This window comes from Copadichromis virginalis, linkage group LG20 (genome assembly GCF_057382275.1).
Source record: "Copadichromis virginalis isolate Kocher_CV1m ecotype Utaka linkage group LG20, C_Virginalis_male_GT1.1, whole genome shotgun sequence".
NCBI classification, from domain to species: domain Eukaryota; kingdom Metazoa; phylum Chordata; class Actinopteri; order Cichliformes; family Cichlidae; genus Copadichromis; species Copadichromis virginalis.
This window is the reverse complement of record NC_140637.1, coordinates 26511230-26523592: the sequence shown is the minus strand read 5'-3', so window position 1 is coordinate 26523592 and position 12363 is coordinate 26511230. Positions and strand designations below refer to the sequence as shown.

The window sequence follows — 12363 nt, the reverse complement described above, 5'->3', positions numbered from 1 at the left end:
CTCAGTTCCCCTGCTGTTGGTTGGCCTGAATCCAGTGATGGTCTTCATGCCCCTCCACACCTCTCTCATGCTGTTCTGCTGGAGTTTCCACTCCAGCTTCCTCCTGTAATTGTCCTTAGCCTCTCTGATCTTGTCCTTTAGTAACACCTGGATCTTCCTCACCTCCTCTTTGTTGCCCCCTCTGAAAGCCCTCTTCTTGTTGTTGAGGAGGGCTTTGATGTCCTTAGTCACCCACGGCTTGTTATTTGGGTAACAATGAACAGTCTGAGCTGGAACAATGGAGTCGGTGCAGAAAGTTATGTAGTCTGTGATACACTCAGTAAGCCCATTGATGTCCTCGGCGTGAGGCTCACAGAGTGTTTCCCAGTCGGTCACCTCGAAACAGCCCTGTAGTTCTGCTAAGGCCTCCTCTGACCACCTCCTGACAGTCCTGGTGGTCACAGGTTCCCTCCTCACAATTGGCACATAGCGGGGGGTGAGGTGAATCAGGTTATGATCTGACCTACCAAGTGGGGGGAGGGAGGAGGAGCTGTATGCATCCTTGACGTTAGCATACAGTAAGTCTAAAGTTTTCTCTCCCCTGGTGGGACAGTCCACATATTGTTTGAATGTTGGTAGTGTATTGTCCAGTGATACATGGTTGAAGTCACCCGAGATCACAATAAAGGCACTCGGGTGCTGAGTCTGTAGCCGAGCTATGGCAGAGTGGATAGTGTCACATGCAGCTGTGGGGTTAGCAGAGGGGGGTACATAAACAGCCACCAAGATGACGTGAGAGAATTCCCTGGGTAAATAATACGGCCTGAGTCCAACAGCACACAGTTCAGTGTCCGGGCAACAAATCCTTTCTTTGATTGTTATGTTGGCAGGGTTACACCACCGGTTGTTAACTAAAACAGCAAGCCCACCTCCTTTACGCTTACCGCTAGCGATGCTGTCCCTGTCCGCCCGAACAGTGTGGAAGCCTTCCACGGAAGCATTCTCATCGGGAATGTCCTGGTGCATCCATGATTCGGTGAAACACATCAGGCTACACTCTCGGTATTCCCTCTGACTCCGTACCAGTGCTGAGAGCTCGTCGATTTTAATTGCCAACGATCGCACATTACCCATCACGATAGACGGCAGACACGGTTTAAACCTCCCCCTCGCTTCGAGCCTCCGCTGTCTCACCGTCACCTTTTTTCTTCTCTTCTGTCCTTGACCTCTGCATCCCCGATGTGTTTTCCTCCAAATTTCAGCTGGTACTTCTGCGGGCCTGGCCAGCGAACCGGCCGGCATCAGGGCGATCAGCTGATCTCTGGAGTAAACAGTCCGTGCGTGTAGGAGATGTGCCGCGGTCCCGTTCCTTGATAAAAGTAACAGTTCCACGGCCACCAGAAGAACAAAAACTCTCTCAATCCACATGATCCATCATGAGTTCAGGCTTCAATTTCAACCCAATTATACTCCTCTGGGCTTCACGTTCACTGGCCCCTGTACCCTTCTCAAAGTATCCTTCGTTGTCTTAAATCTCCAGCAAACATAATCTGTTTCTTCTCTGTTTCTTTTCAGTATTTTCCTTTTAGATTAAGTCCCAGCCAGGCAAAATATCACATTCAGTGCCTTTAAACAGTTATGTCACACTGTTCTTACCAGCCTGCTGTTAATTCTTCAAGTCCACGATGTTCTGTTGGTCTTCATCAGGAGATTGACTGTCCTTTGAGCTTCTTCTCAGGATCGGGACAAGTGGGAGGTCAAGCTGTAAAAATTTAAGCCAAACTTTGGCCTGTTTTCTCCCAATTATGTTAATCTATGGTTTTGCTGCTATGCTCAAAATTCTAGGTTGAGAAAAGTCCACCTTTATTTATTTGTGACCTATATTGACACACTAAACCATAACATTAATATCATTTTCATTTCTTTTCTTAAAGCCTCCATTTGCTTCATCTGGCTAGAGTCTGTCTCTTCTGTTTTTCTCTCTGGGTGCTCACTCCTTTTATGGGCATGCAAAGGTCCTGTCACACACACACTTCCTGTTACTCTCTTTTGTGTTTCTACAGGCTAATCAAACTCATTTTGTATTTACAATCTACAAACCCTCTGTAATTCTACTAACTTTTAATCTAAAATGTAGCATCATTCACACAATAATTTCATAATCCTCTCACACACACTGCCTTTTAAATAAACTAAACTCTTTGCATTTTTATCTATTTCAGGCATTTTCTGGGTCTCTGTTTTATGGTGTCGTTAGTTCTCTCTACTAACCCTGCACTCCATAGATGATAAGCACATTGATTTCTTATGCTGAATCCTAGTGCTTCAGAGACCTTACTGATCACATCATTGACAAAATGTGTCCCATTGTCTGATCTTATCAGAGAAGGGATACCATATGTTGGAATAAAATGATTACATAAACATTTTGCAATGGAGATTGCCTCTGCTTTTTACTGGATATACAGTGGGGCAAAAAAGTATTTAGTCAGCCACCGATTGTGCAAGTTCCCCCACTTAAAATGATGACAGAGGTCAGTAATTTGCACCAGAGGTACACTTCAACTGTGAGAGACAGAATGTGAAAAAAATAATCCATGAATCCACATGGTAGGATTTGTAAAGAATTTATTCGTAAATCAGGGTGGAAAATAAGTATTTGGTCACCTCAAACAAGGAAAATCTCTGGCTCTCACAGACCTGTAACGTCTTCTGTAAGAAGCTTTTCTGTCCACCACTCGTTACCTGTATGAATGGCACCTGTTTGAACTCATCATCTGTATAAAAGACACCTGTCCACAGCCTCAAACAGTCAGACTCCAAACTCCGCCATGGCCAAGACCAAAGAGCTTTCGAAGGACACCAGGAAAAGTATTGTAGACCTGCACCAGACTGGGAAGAGTGAATCTACAATAGGCAAACAGCTTGGTGTGAAAAAATCAACTGTGGGAGCAATCATCAGAAAATGGAAGACATACAAGACCACTGATAATCTCCCTCGATCTGGGGCTCCACGCAAGATCTCATCCCGTGGGGTCAAAATGATCATGAGAACGGTGAGCAAAGATCCCAGAACCACACGGGGGGACCTGGTGAATGACCTGCAGAGAGCTGGGACCAAAGTAACAAAGGTCACCATCAGTAACACACTACAACGGCAGGGAATCAAATCCCGCAGTGCCAGACGTGTTCCGCTGCTGAAGCCAGTGCATGTCCAGGCCCGTCTGAAGTTTGCCAGAGAGCACATGGATGATACAGCAGAGGATTGGGAGAATGTCATGTGGTCAGATGAAACCAAAGTAGAACTTTTTGGTATAAACTCAACTCGTCGTGTTTGGAGGAAGAAGAATACTGAGTTGCATCCCAAGAACACCATACCTACTGTGAAGCATGGGGGTGGAAACATCATGCTATGGGGCTGTTTTTCTGCCAAGGGGACAGGACGACTGATCCGTGTTAAGGACAGAATGAATGGGGCCATGTATCGTGAGATTTTGAGCCAAAACCTCCTTCCATCAGTGAGAACTTTGAAGATGAAACGAGGCTGGGTCTTCCAACATGACAATGATCCAAAACACACCGCCCGGGCAACAAAGGAGTGTAGAAGCAAGAAGCATTTGAAAGTCCTGGAGTGGCCTAGCCAGTCTCCAGACCTCAACCCCATAGAAAATCTGTGGCGGGAGTTGAAAGTCCGTGTTGCTTGGCGACAGCCCCAAAACATCACTGCTCTCGAGAAGATCTGCATGGAGGAATGGGCCAAAATACCAGCTACTGTGTGTGCAAACCTGGTAAAGACCTATAGTAAACGTTTGACCTCTGTTATTGCCAACAAAGGTTATGTTACAAAGTATTGAGTTGTATTTTTGTTATTGACCAAATACTTATTTTCCACCCTGATTTACGAATAAATTCTTTACAAATCCTACCATGTGGATTCATGGATTTTTTTTTTTCACATTCTGTCTCTCACAGTTGAAGTGTACCTCTGGTGCAAATTACTGACCTCTGTCATCATTTTAAGTGGGGGAACTTGCACAATCGGTGGCTGACTAAATACTTTTTTGCCCCACTGTATCTCTGGTCAGTTTGAAAACACATCTGTGATCACTAAGGCATATTTTGATCCTTGACATTCTTTCAATTTGATAAAATCCATGTGGATTGTGTGGAGAACTGGCCTCTCTTAGGTCTTAAGTTTCCTTGTGAGTTGTGTTTTTGACAGAATAGGCATGTTCTTACAAATTTTTTCGCTGAAGTTTCAAAATTTATAGTGTAAAAATTTATAGTGTAAAAGTGTGTATTGTTTATCTATACTATATTTCCCTCCTGTTGACACATGTGTTACTTCATGGGTCACTACAGCCGCTGTCCTGTGTAACGACTCTGGTAATATTGGTTTTCCATCACAGACCATTAAGTCATCTTTCAGTTGTGCTCCACATTTCAGCCACTTGTTTTGTTCAGTGATTGTTGCAGCTTTTTGTTCGGTTTTTAGTACGTCAAGTGGTATTTCTGGGCAGTAGTCGGATACTAGTAGCTCTGCCGATTGTTGTGCAGCCTGTTTTGCTGCTTGATCTGCAAAATTATTTCCTTTTGTGACAATAAAATTGTCTTTTTGATGTGCTGCACATTTGCAAAGTGCCAATTGTTTTGGCAAGGTGATCACTTCCAATAAGATTTTTAATAAGCTGCCGTGTTTCACTGGGTTACCCGTAGAGGTGACCATATCTCTATTATGCAAAATTTTTGCAAAGTGGTGCACTGCTGAAAAACAAACTGGCTGTCAGTGTATATATTTATATTTTGGCCTGTGTGCAATTCATATGCACGTATGACTGCATACGTGCAGCTGACTCTTTTACTGCCTCTGCTGCGGCTACACAGACTTGCACATGCAGGCAGGCCTGACGCAACAGAGTCTAATTTACACAAGTCTAAGTTTCACCAGGAATGTTAACAGGCGTTATTTTTCTCCAAATGCCTGTGTTATCACAGCTTTCATATAACCTGCTCCTCTATCTACACGTAAGTAGAAAGGCTTATCATAGTCAGGCAATGCTAAAACTGTATCTGTCTGTAATGCCTATTTTTAAACAACTGAATGCTTCTTCTTTCTTCTCTATAGATGCAACATTACATTTTCACTTAATGCATTTTTAGATAATTTCTAGTTTTTCAAAGAATTCACCCTCTCACACATCTTACATATTTCAAACTTTGAAGTTAGAGTTTTTATATATATATATTAGTGCTGTCAAAATTATCGCGTTAATTGTTAAGATCAACGCGAAATGTTTAATGCATTAAAAAAATTTAACGCTGATTTTGTTTTTTTATTAATTTCCTGTAATCTAAGACCTTTAAATTCATGAGCACCTCTGGAGGAGGGGGCAACAGTGTGCTATGCTGGCGTTTGGCCTGACAGAAATGATTAGAAGAAGAAGTGACACCATGCTACTATCTAGCTAACACTAGCTAACACACGCAAGCATGGACGAGGGCGGACTTTTGGGTGGAAAGTTTCTCTTTAAGAAGTTGCCTGATGGCTTGTTGGACAAAACGAGAGTAATATGCACAATTTGCAAAGCTGAATTCAAGTACCACAGAAGCAGTTCATCACTGGCGTATCACCTGAGAGCAAAACACCCAACTGAATCCACCTCTACGGGACCTCGCCAGTCTACGCTTCAGGAGTATGGTGCTTGTGGACGAATAACAAAAAATGTGAGAGAAAAGGTAACCAATTCCTTGGTTGTTTGGATAGCTAAAAACTGCCGACCAGTTAGCATAGTAGAAGATGATGGACTGAGAGAAGTCATTCGTGCTGCATCAGGAGATGTGTGTTACAATCTGCCCTCGAGAGGAACCATTGTGTCGAGACTGCACACTTTGTATGGGGACCAGAGGGCTCAGCAGTCCAGCAAGCTTGTGCAAGTAAGGAATGTCGCTCTCACCGGAGACCACTGGACTTCGGTGAACAACGATAATTACTTGGGGGTCATGGCGCATTTTATTGATAACGACTGGACTATGCAATCGTTTGCACTAACAGTGAGTAAAACTGAAGAGAGACACTATGCTGAGGCGTGTGCTGACCATTTTCTGAATGTTGCAAACGAATGGAAAATCAAGGACAAGGTAACCACGCTTGGCACCTACAGTGCTCGTAACATGGTTGCAGCCGCCAGACTACTTCCATTTGAACACATGCCCTGCATGGCCCACATTCTGCAAAGAACGGTCACAGTTTCTCTTAATGACAGCGCATTTGAAAGGGCTCTGGCCAAATGTCGCAAGATTGTTGGACATTTTAAGCATAGTCCAGCAAACGCTCAGGAATTAAAGGCACAGCAAGCTGCACATGGACATCAAACAGAACCGCTTGTTCAGGACGTTCCAACAAGATGGAACTCCACCCTAGAGATGATCAAGCGGATCCAGAGAAACAAATTTGGGCTGACCACCATCCTGACTCAACAAAACAGCAAGGTGACTATGTTGACTGACCAGGAGCTTGACAGACTGCAAAAGCTGGAGGAACTACTGGAACCTTGCAGGTAAATCATTTTGTTTCTCATGATTGTGTGTCTATCTTTGCATTCTAGCTTTGTTTTCAAGTATGTTCTCCACCTCCACCTCTCTGTGTATTTTCATATGTGGTATTTATGTTTGTCTCTGTGTGATTAATAGAAAAATACAGACTTGATCTTTCTATTGCAGATATGTTACCGAACTGCTGGGAGGAGAGCAGTATGTCTCTTGTTCCATGGTGTTGCCAGCCTTGTGTCATTTGTTCAGGATTATGGAGCCCTCAGATGATGACCCAGTCTACGTTTTGAGGTTTAAGAAGATTTTTACCACAGACCTAGCTCAGCGGAGGGACAGCAGCAATCTCACATGGCTGAAGATCGCTACTGCCCTTGATCCCAGGTTTAAAGACCTTAAATGCCTTTCCAAAGATGAAAGAAGAGAGGTGTGGGCATCAGTACATGACCTTCTGATGTCAGAGACGGATGCACACCAACCATCTGCTCAGACAACAGAGGAACCCTCACCAAAGAAGAGCAAGATGTCCATCTGCTTGCTGGGTTCTCCTGATTCAGATACAGAGGAAGATGCTATAGACTGCTGTCTGAATATGTACAAAGCAGAGCCCAAAATTGACATAGGAGAGTGTCCACTACAGTGGTGGTTAAAGAGAGAAGGAGCACATGCCAGGCTGGCACCTATTGCACGCAAGTACCTGTCAACCCCTGCAACCACAGTGCCTTGTGAGAGATTATTCTCACTCTCAGGTCACATCATTCAAAAGAAGCGTGCTTCTTTGTCATCAGACAATGTAAACAGAACAGTCTGCCTCAGTAACTGGCTGAGTGCAAAGAAGGACTAATCCAGATTGCTCCTTTGAAGTGAAAAATGTTCAACATTCTGGGTTTTCAGCCGTGTCTTTTTGTGTTTTAAATACTGAGTTTTGTGCACCCTTTATTGTTATGATATTCACTTTAACCTGTAGGCCTGGGTTCAGTCACTGTTGATGGCCTTAAAGGTTTTTTGTAAGTTTTCACTGTGTTAAAGATTGATGAAAACCATTAAAATTCTCTTTGAATTTCAGCATACATTCTTTGTGTTTATTCTGCATTTACTTCATTGTGTTGCATAAATGTCTGTTACAATCTTAAAATATAAAGAATAAAAAAATGTAATTGGAGCCAGGCTATTAATAAAGTAATTGAGATTAATCGCAATTAATAACAGAAAATTGTGAGATTAGTTAGTTGTTTTTTTTTAATCTATTGACAGCACTAATATATATATATATATATATATATATATATATATATATATATATATATATATATATATATATATATATATATATATATTTTTAAACTTTGAATTGCTCACAGTTCTAAAACTGGGCATTTGTAAATCATATGCCTAATCACTATGTGTCACTGTGATCCACAAGTATGGTCACAAATTCGCTTCCAAACCAACAAAATAAAATAATCAACCAAAACAGAAAACATACATGAGTCAGGACACAAAAAGAAAAATGCTGCTACTGAAACAGAGCAGAAGTGTGAGGTAAAAACTGAGCTCACAGACAGCTGCATGTGTTGGCTTTTAATAGCATGCAGCCTCTGCTCTAAAAACAAATAAATAAAAAATAAAAGAAAATGTGTAACATGCTCATCAACTTAGCGGTGTCCACATATTTAATTCAGCTTCTCAATCCTGTAGCTTTAGCTGTTGTCTACAGGGTTTGGCTTATTAGTTGTTATTATAGATGTGCTCTATATCTCAGTAATATTTTATCTAGGATAAATGACAGGTTTTCAAGCAGGTTAAGTGCCTCTATGCACCTAACAGGGATGACTCCAGAGGGACTGATGGACGTGACGGAAGTGATGGGAAAAGGTAAGCGACCCATGTTGTAGGTGACATCAGATGCCGGAGATTTGGTGGAAAAAAGGGAATTGTAGCGTAGAATTTAACAAAGTTTCTTTAAGCTTCAGTATTACCAAATAAACTAATCAATTGTCATATAACTAACAACATCTCTCCTGTCATCTCTAACACCCTGGAGGACAGCTGGGAGAGTTTAGACGCTCTCCAAGATTACATCGACCGGTGCTTCCAAGATTTAGTAATGAAGAAGGCTCAGAGTGCATCTTCCCCGGCCAAAATTGAGACACCGTCATCGAGGAGATGTCGCCCGGCACACTCCTCCGGCACAACATCACCTGTCGGCAAAGACATTGCAGACATCCTGGTGTCAATCGACAAGCGATTGTCCAGTTTTGATGTGAGGCTGTCCCTGGTGGAGATTTTACACTGGGAATTTAAATCTCGGAGAGAATCCCTGGAATTCAGCCAGCAGCAGGTGGAAACGCTTGCCACTGAAAATGCCACGCTATGGGAGTTGGTCAAATCTCTCACCGATAACGTGACCCAGTTAAACATAGAAAATAAAAGAGTCCGTTATCGATCTACAAGCCCGTAGCTGCGAGACAATCTTGTGTTTTCTGGTATTCCAGAATCTGCCGGAGAGGACGCGGAAGCAATGGTGAAACGCTTCATTAAAACCCACCTGAAGCTGCCGGAGGAACATCGCCTTCGAAACAGTGCATCGCTTGGGGGCTGTAAGGTCGCCGACTGGGAGACCACGTCCAATTGTGGCCAAATTCGGCCAATTCAAAAAGAAGGAACAGGTGAAGAGTCGCGGCAGGGAGCTGAAAGTAATGGACTTCAGCGTGAACGACCAGTTCCCCAAAGAGATCCTGGAACGACGCAAGGTCCTGTTCCCAGTTCGACGTAGCTTCATCCAGAGAGGCTCCCGCGCTGTCATCACCGTGGACCGGCTCTATGTGGACGGACAGCTCTACCGCAACCCCGGCACCACTCCGTGGTTATATTGACTGCACTCCCGATAAAAACCCACTACACTCTTTTCTTATTCATTCACACTCTCTCCTTTAACATGAGTCTAACCTTGTAATTGTCAGGGCTCTGTGTGCGGGCAGGCAGAGATGAGGATCCAAATGCAGGACTCGAACACAGAATTGTAACTCAAAAACCTCAGCTTTATTGCTGGCAGGAAAACAAACATGAAGTGCGGCTGGAACACTGAGACCAAGGACACACAGGCATAATCTGAGGGTACGACGCGACACTGGGCATGGGAAAACACAGGGCTTAAATACACAGGGTAGTAATGAGGAAATGGGCCACAGGAGGGGGACACAGCTGGGAGAGATCAGGGCTAACGAGACATGGGGAACAAAGCTGCACACACTAACATAAGACAAAGACTTTCACAATAAAACAGGAAACATGAATCACAACTCAGAGACATGGACTCAACACAGAGACAGAAAATGAAACATGGAACTGAACTATACATGAAACCACCATTCCTAAAACATGGATAATAGAAACATGAAACTCTAATAATAATAATAATAATAATAATAATAATAAACATCACAACAAGAGAATGAGAAACAATCCAAAACACCAAGATAACTGAAACACAAAGTACCAGAGAAACAAAGAATAATCCATGATGCAAAAGTGAACCAAAACATAATAAACTCAAAATACTGGGTCCAACGGACCCAGAACCGTGACAGTAATATCAGTATGATGTCATAGCTGATATAACACCGTCACCCTCCGTCATTGCTGTAATTGGAATGTTTCCGTTTCTTTTCTTTTTTGTTGTTGTTACTCACCGTTCTCGGGTTTTTTTTTCTTTCTCTTTTCTTTCACTGCTGTGATCACCTACTTCCCTACTCACCTACAAACAATATTTCTGCATATTTACACACCACGATCACGCAAACACATCCACTCAACGGTAGCACATTTACAACAGCCTCACAGCACACACAGACTTATAGGACACACACGCAAGCCACGCTTGTTCATATTAGTGAATATACACACACATAATCAGACTTATGGAGCCTCTCACCACCCATTTTTTTTCTCTTTCTATTTACAAACAAGTGATGTTTCCACATTCTCTTCCCCCATTTAAACGAAACACCCAGCGTACATCATTAGACATACACACACAATTATGGGCATACTAAGGTTTGTCACATGGAATGTAAATGGAGCTGGCACCAGAGAAAAAAAGGTTAAAGATATTTAACCAGCTTAAAAAACTACAGGCAGATGTTGTTTTATTACAAGAGACCGGCCTGTCACAGGTTTAAACAAACTTAAAACAACTGAGTTTCTTAATGTGTTTGCAGCCTGTTATAATTCTAAACAAAGGGGCAATTTTAATACATAAAAATGTTAATTTTACAGTACTCGATACAGTTTTAGATCCAGAGGGTAGATTCCTTATTATTAAATTATCAGTATTTAACAAAAAGCTATGTATTGTAAGTATATATGGTCCAAATGTTGATGAACCCTCATTCTTCCACGAATTTTTTAGTGCACTCTCTGAACACCTTGATTGCACACTTATTCTTGGAGGCGACCTCAACCTTGGATTAAATGAAGAAATGGATAGGCTCAACTCAACACAGGAACTCAGCGCAATTGGCAGTCCACAAATATAATCAAACAGTATATGAGCGACTATGGCCTTTGCAATGCATGGTGCTCCCTTCACCCCAACAGTAAGGAATATTCTTTCTTCTCACATGTTCATCACTCCTACTCTCACTGCTGAATGATATTTCAGACACTGAGATTCACCCTATAGCTGTCAGCGATCATGCTCCTGCATCTTTAACACTAATACATAAGAAAAACGCTACATCGCTGCTCAAAGATGAAGACTTTATTAAATATTTTTAAAAAGAGTGGACTGCATATTTAGACTTTAATGACACTCCTGGAACATCAGCTTCTGTTCTATGGGAACAGGGAAAGATGTGATGAGAGGTAAAATAATTTCTTTCTCATCACACAAAAAGAAAGAAGAAAACAAAAACATTCAGGAACCCCAAAAAAACCATCAAATCCTTAGAAGAAGCCTACGTGTGCGACCAAGTTAAAGAAATAATGAACAAAATATGCAAAACAAAACTAGAATTAAATGAAATTATTAATAAAAAAAACACAATTCCTAGTACAAAGACTTCGCTTGCAGAATTTTGAACACAGTAACAAATCAGGTCAATTTCTAGCTAACCAGTTAAAAATAAATAAAGAAAAAACAACTATATGTGCTGTTAAAGATTTATCTGGAAACACAATATATGACCCTGGAAGAATAAACAACATTTTTAGGGATTTCTATGAAACTCTATATTCACTAGAGATGGCACGATACCACTTTTTTATGTCCGATACCGATACCGATATCATAAATTTGGATATCTGCCGATACCGATATGAATCCGATATACTGTGTTTCAACAAAACTGTTTTTTTTAAATATCTTGCTGCATTTTGTATAAGTTCATACTCAAGTTTAAAACAACAACTACACTAAAGCTATTCTGTTATACCTGTATGCAAAAAAAAATATTTCATAGTTCAGCAATACTGATCAATCTAATAAACTTAAACCTACACCATCCTCCCTATTCTGGTATTTTAAAGAGTACTTAGCGTAAATATTAAGCAACCTAACTAATAGGGTTCAAACTCCCAGCAACAACAAAAATAAATAAATAAAAAATAGGGAACCACCCCTCACGCTCCACCTCATGATGCTTAATCGACGTAATCAACCTTAATTTGATGCAGTGTGAAAAAAAATGCACAGAAATCAATTATTTTTCAATATATTAAAATATTAAATAGATTCAACATCTTTCCTCAACAAAATTGCAGACTGCACAGATGGTACCTTCCCAAAGGAAAAAGTACTATAGCTTACTAGGGTATATATATTAGACTTAATAGTTA

At 41.5% G+C, this 12363-nt stretch overlaps 1 protein-coding gene across 1 annotated transcript; it reads left to right on the top strand.

Moving 5' to 3' along the window:
- The first annotated feature begins 5252 nt into the window (after positions 1-5252).
- On the top strand, positions 5253-7491 carry LOC146684949 (E3 SUMO-protein ligase ZBED1-like). Its single transcript, XM_085443952.1, has 2 exons — positions 5253-6536; positions 6700-7491. The coding sequence occupies exons 1-2, from the start codon at positions 5470-5472 to the stop codon at positions 7367-7369; spliced, it is 1737 nt and encodes a 578-aa protein (XP_085300078.1). The 5' UTR covers positions 5253-5469; the 3' UTR covers positions 7370-7491.
- Positions 7492-12363: the final 4872 nt, after the last annotated feature.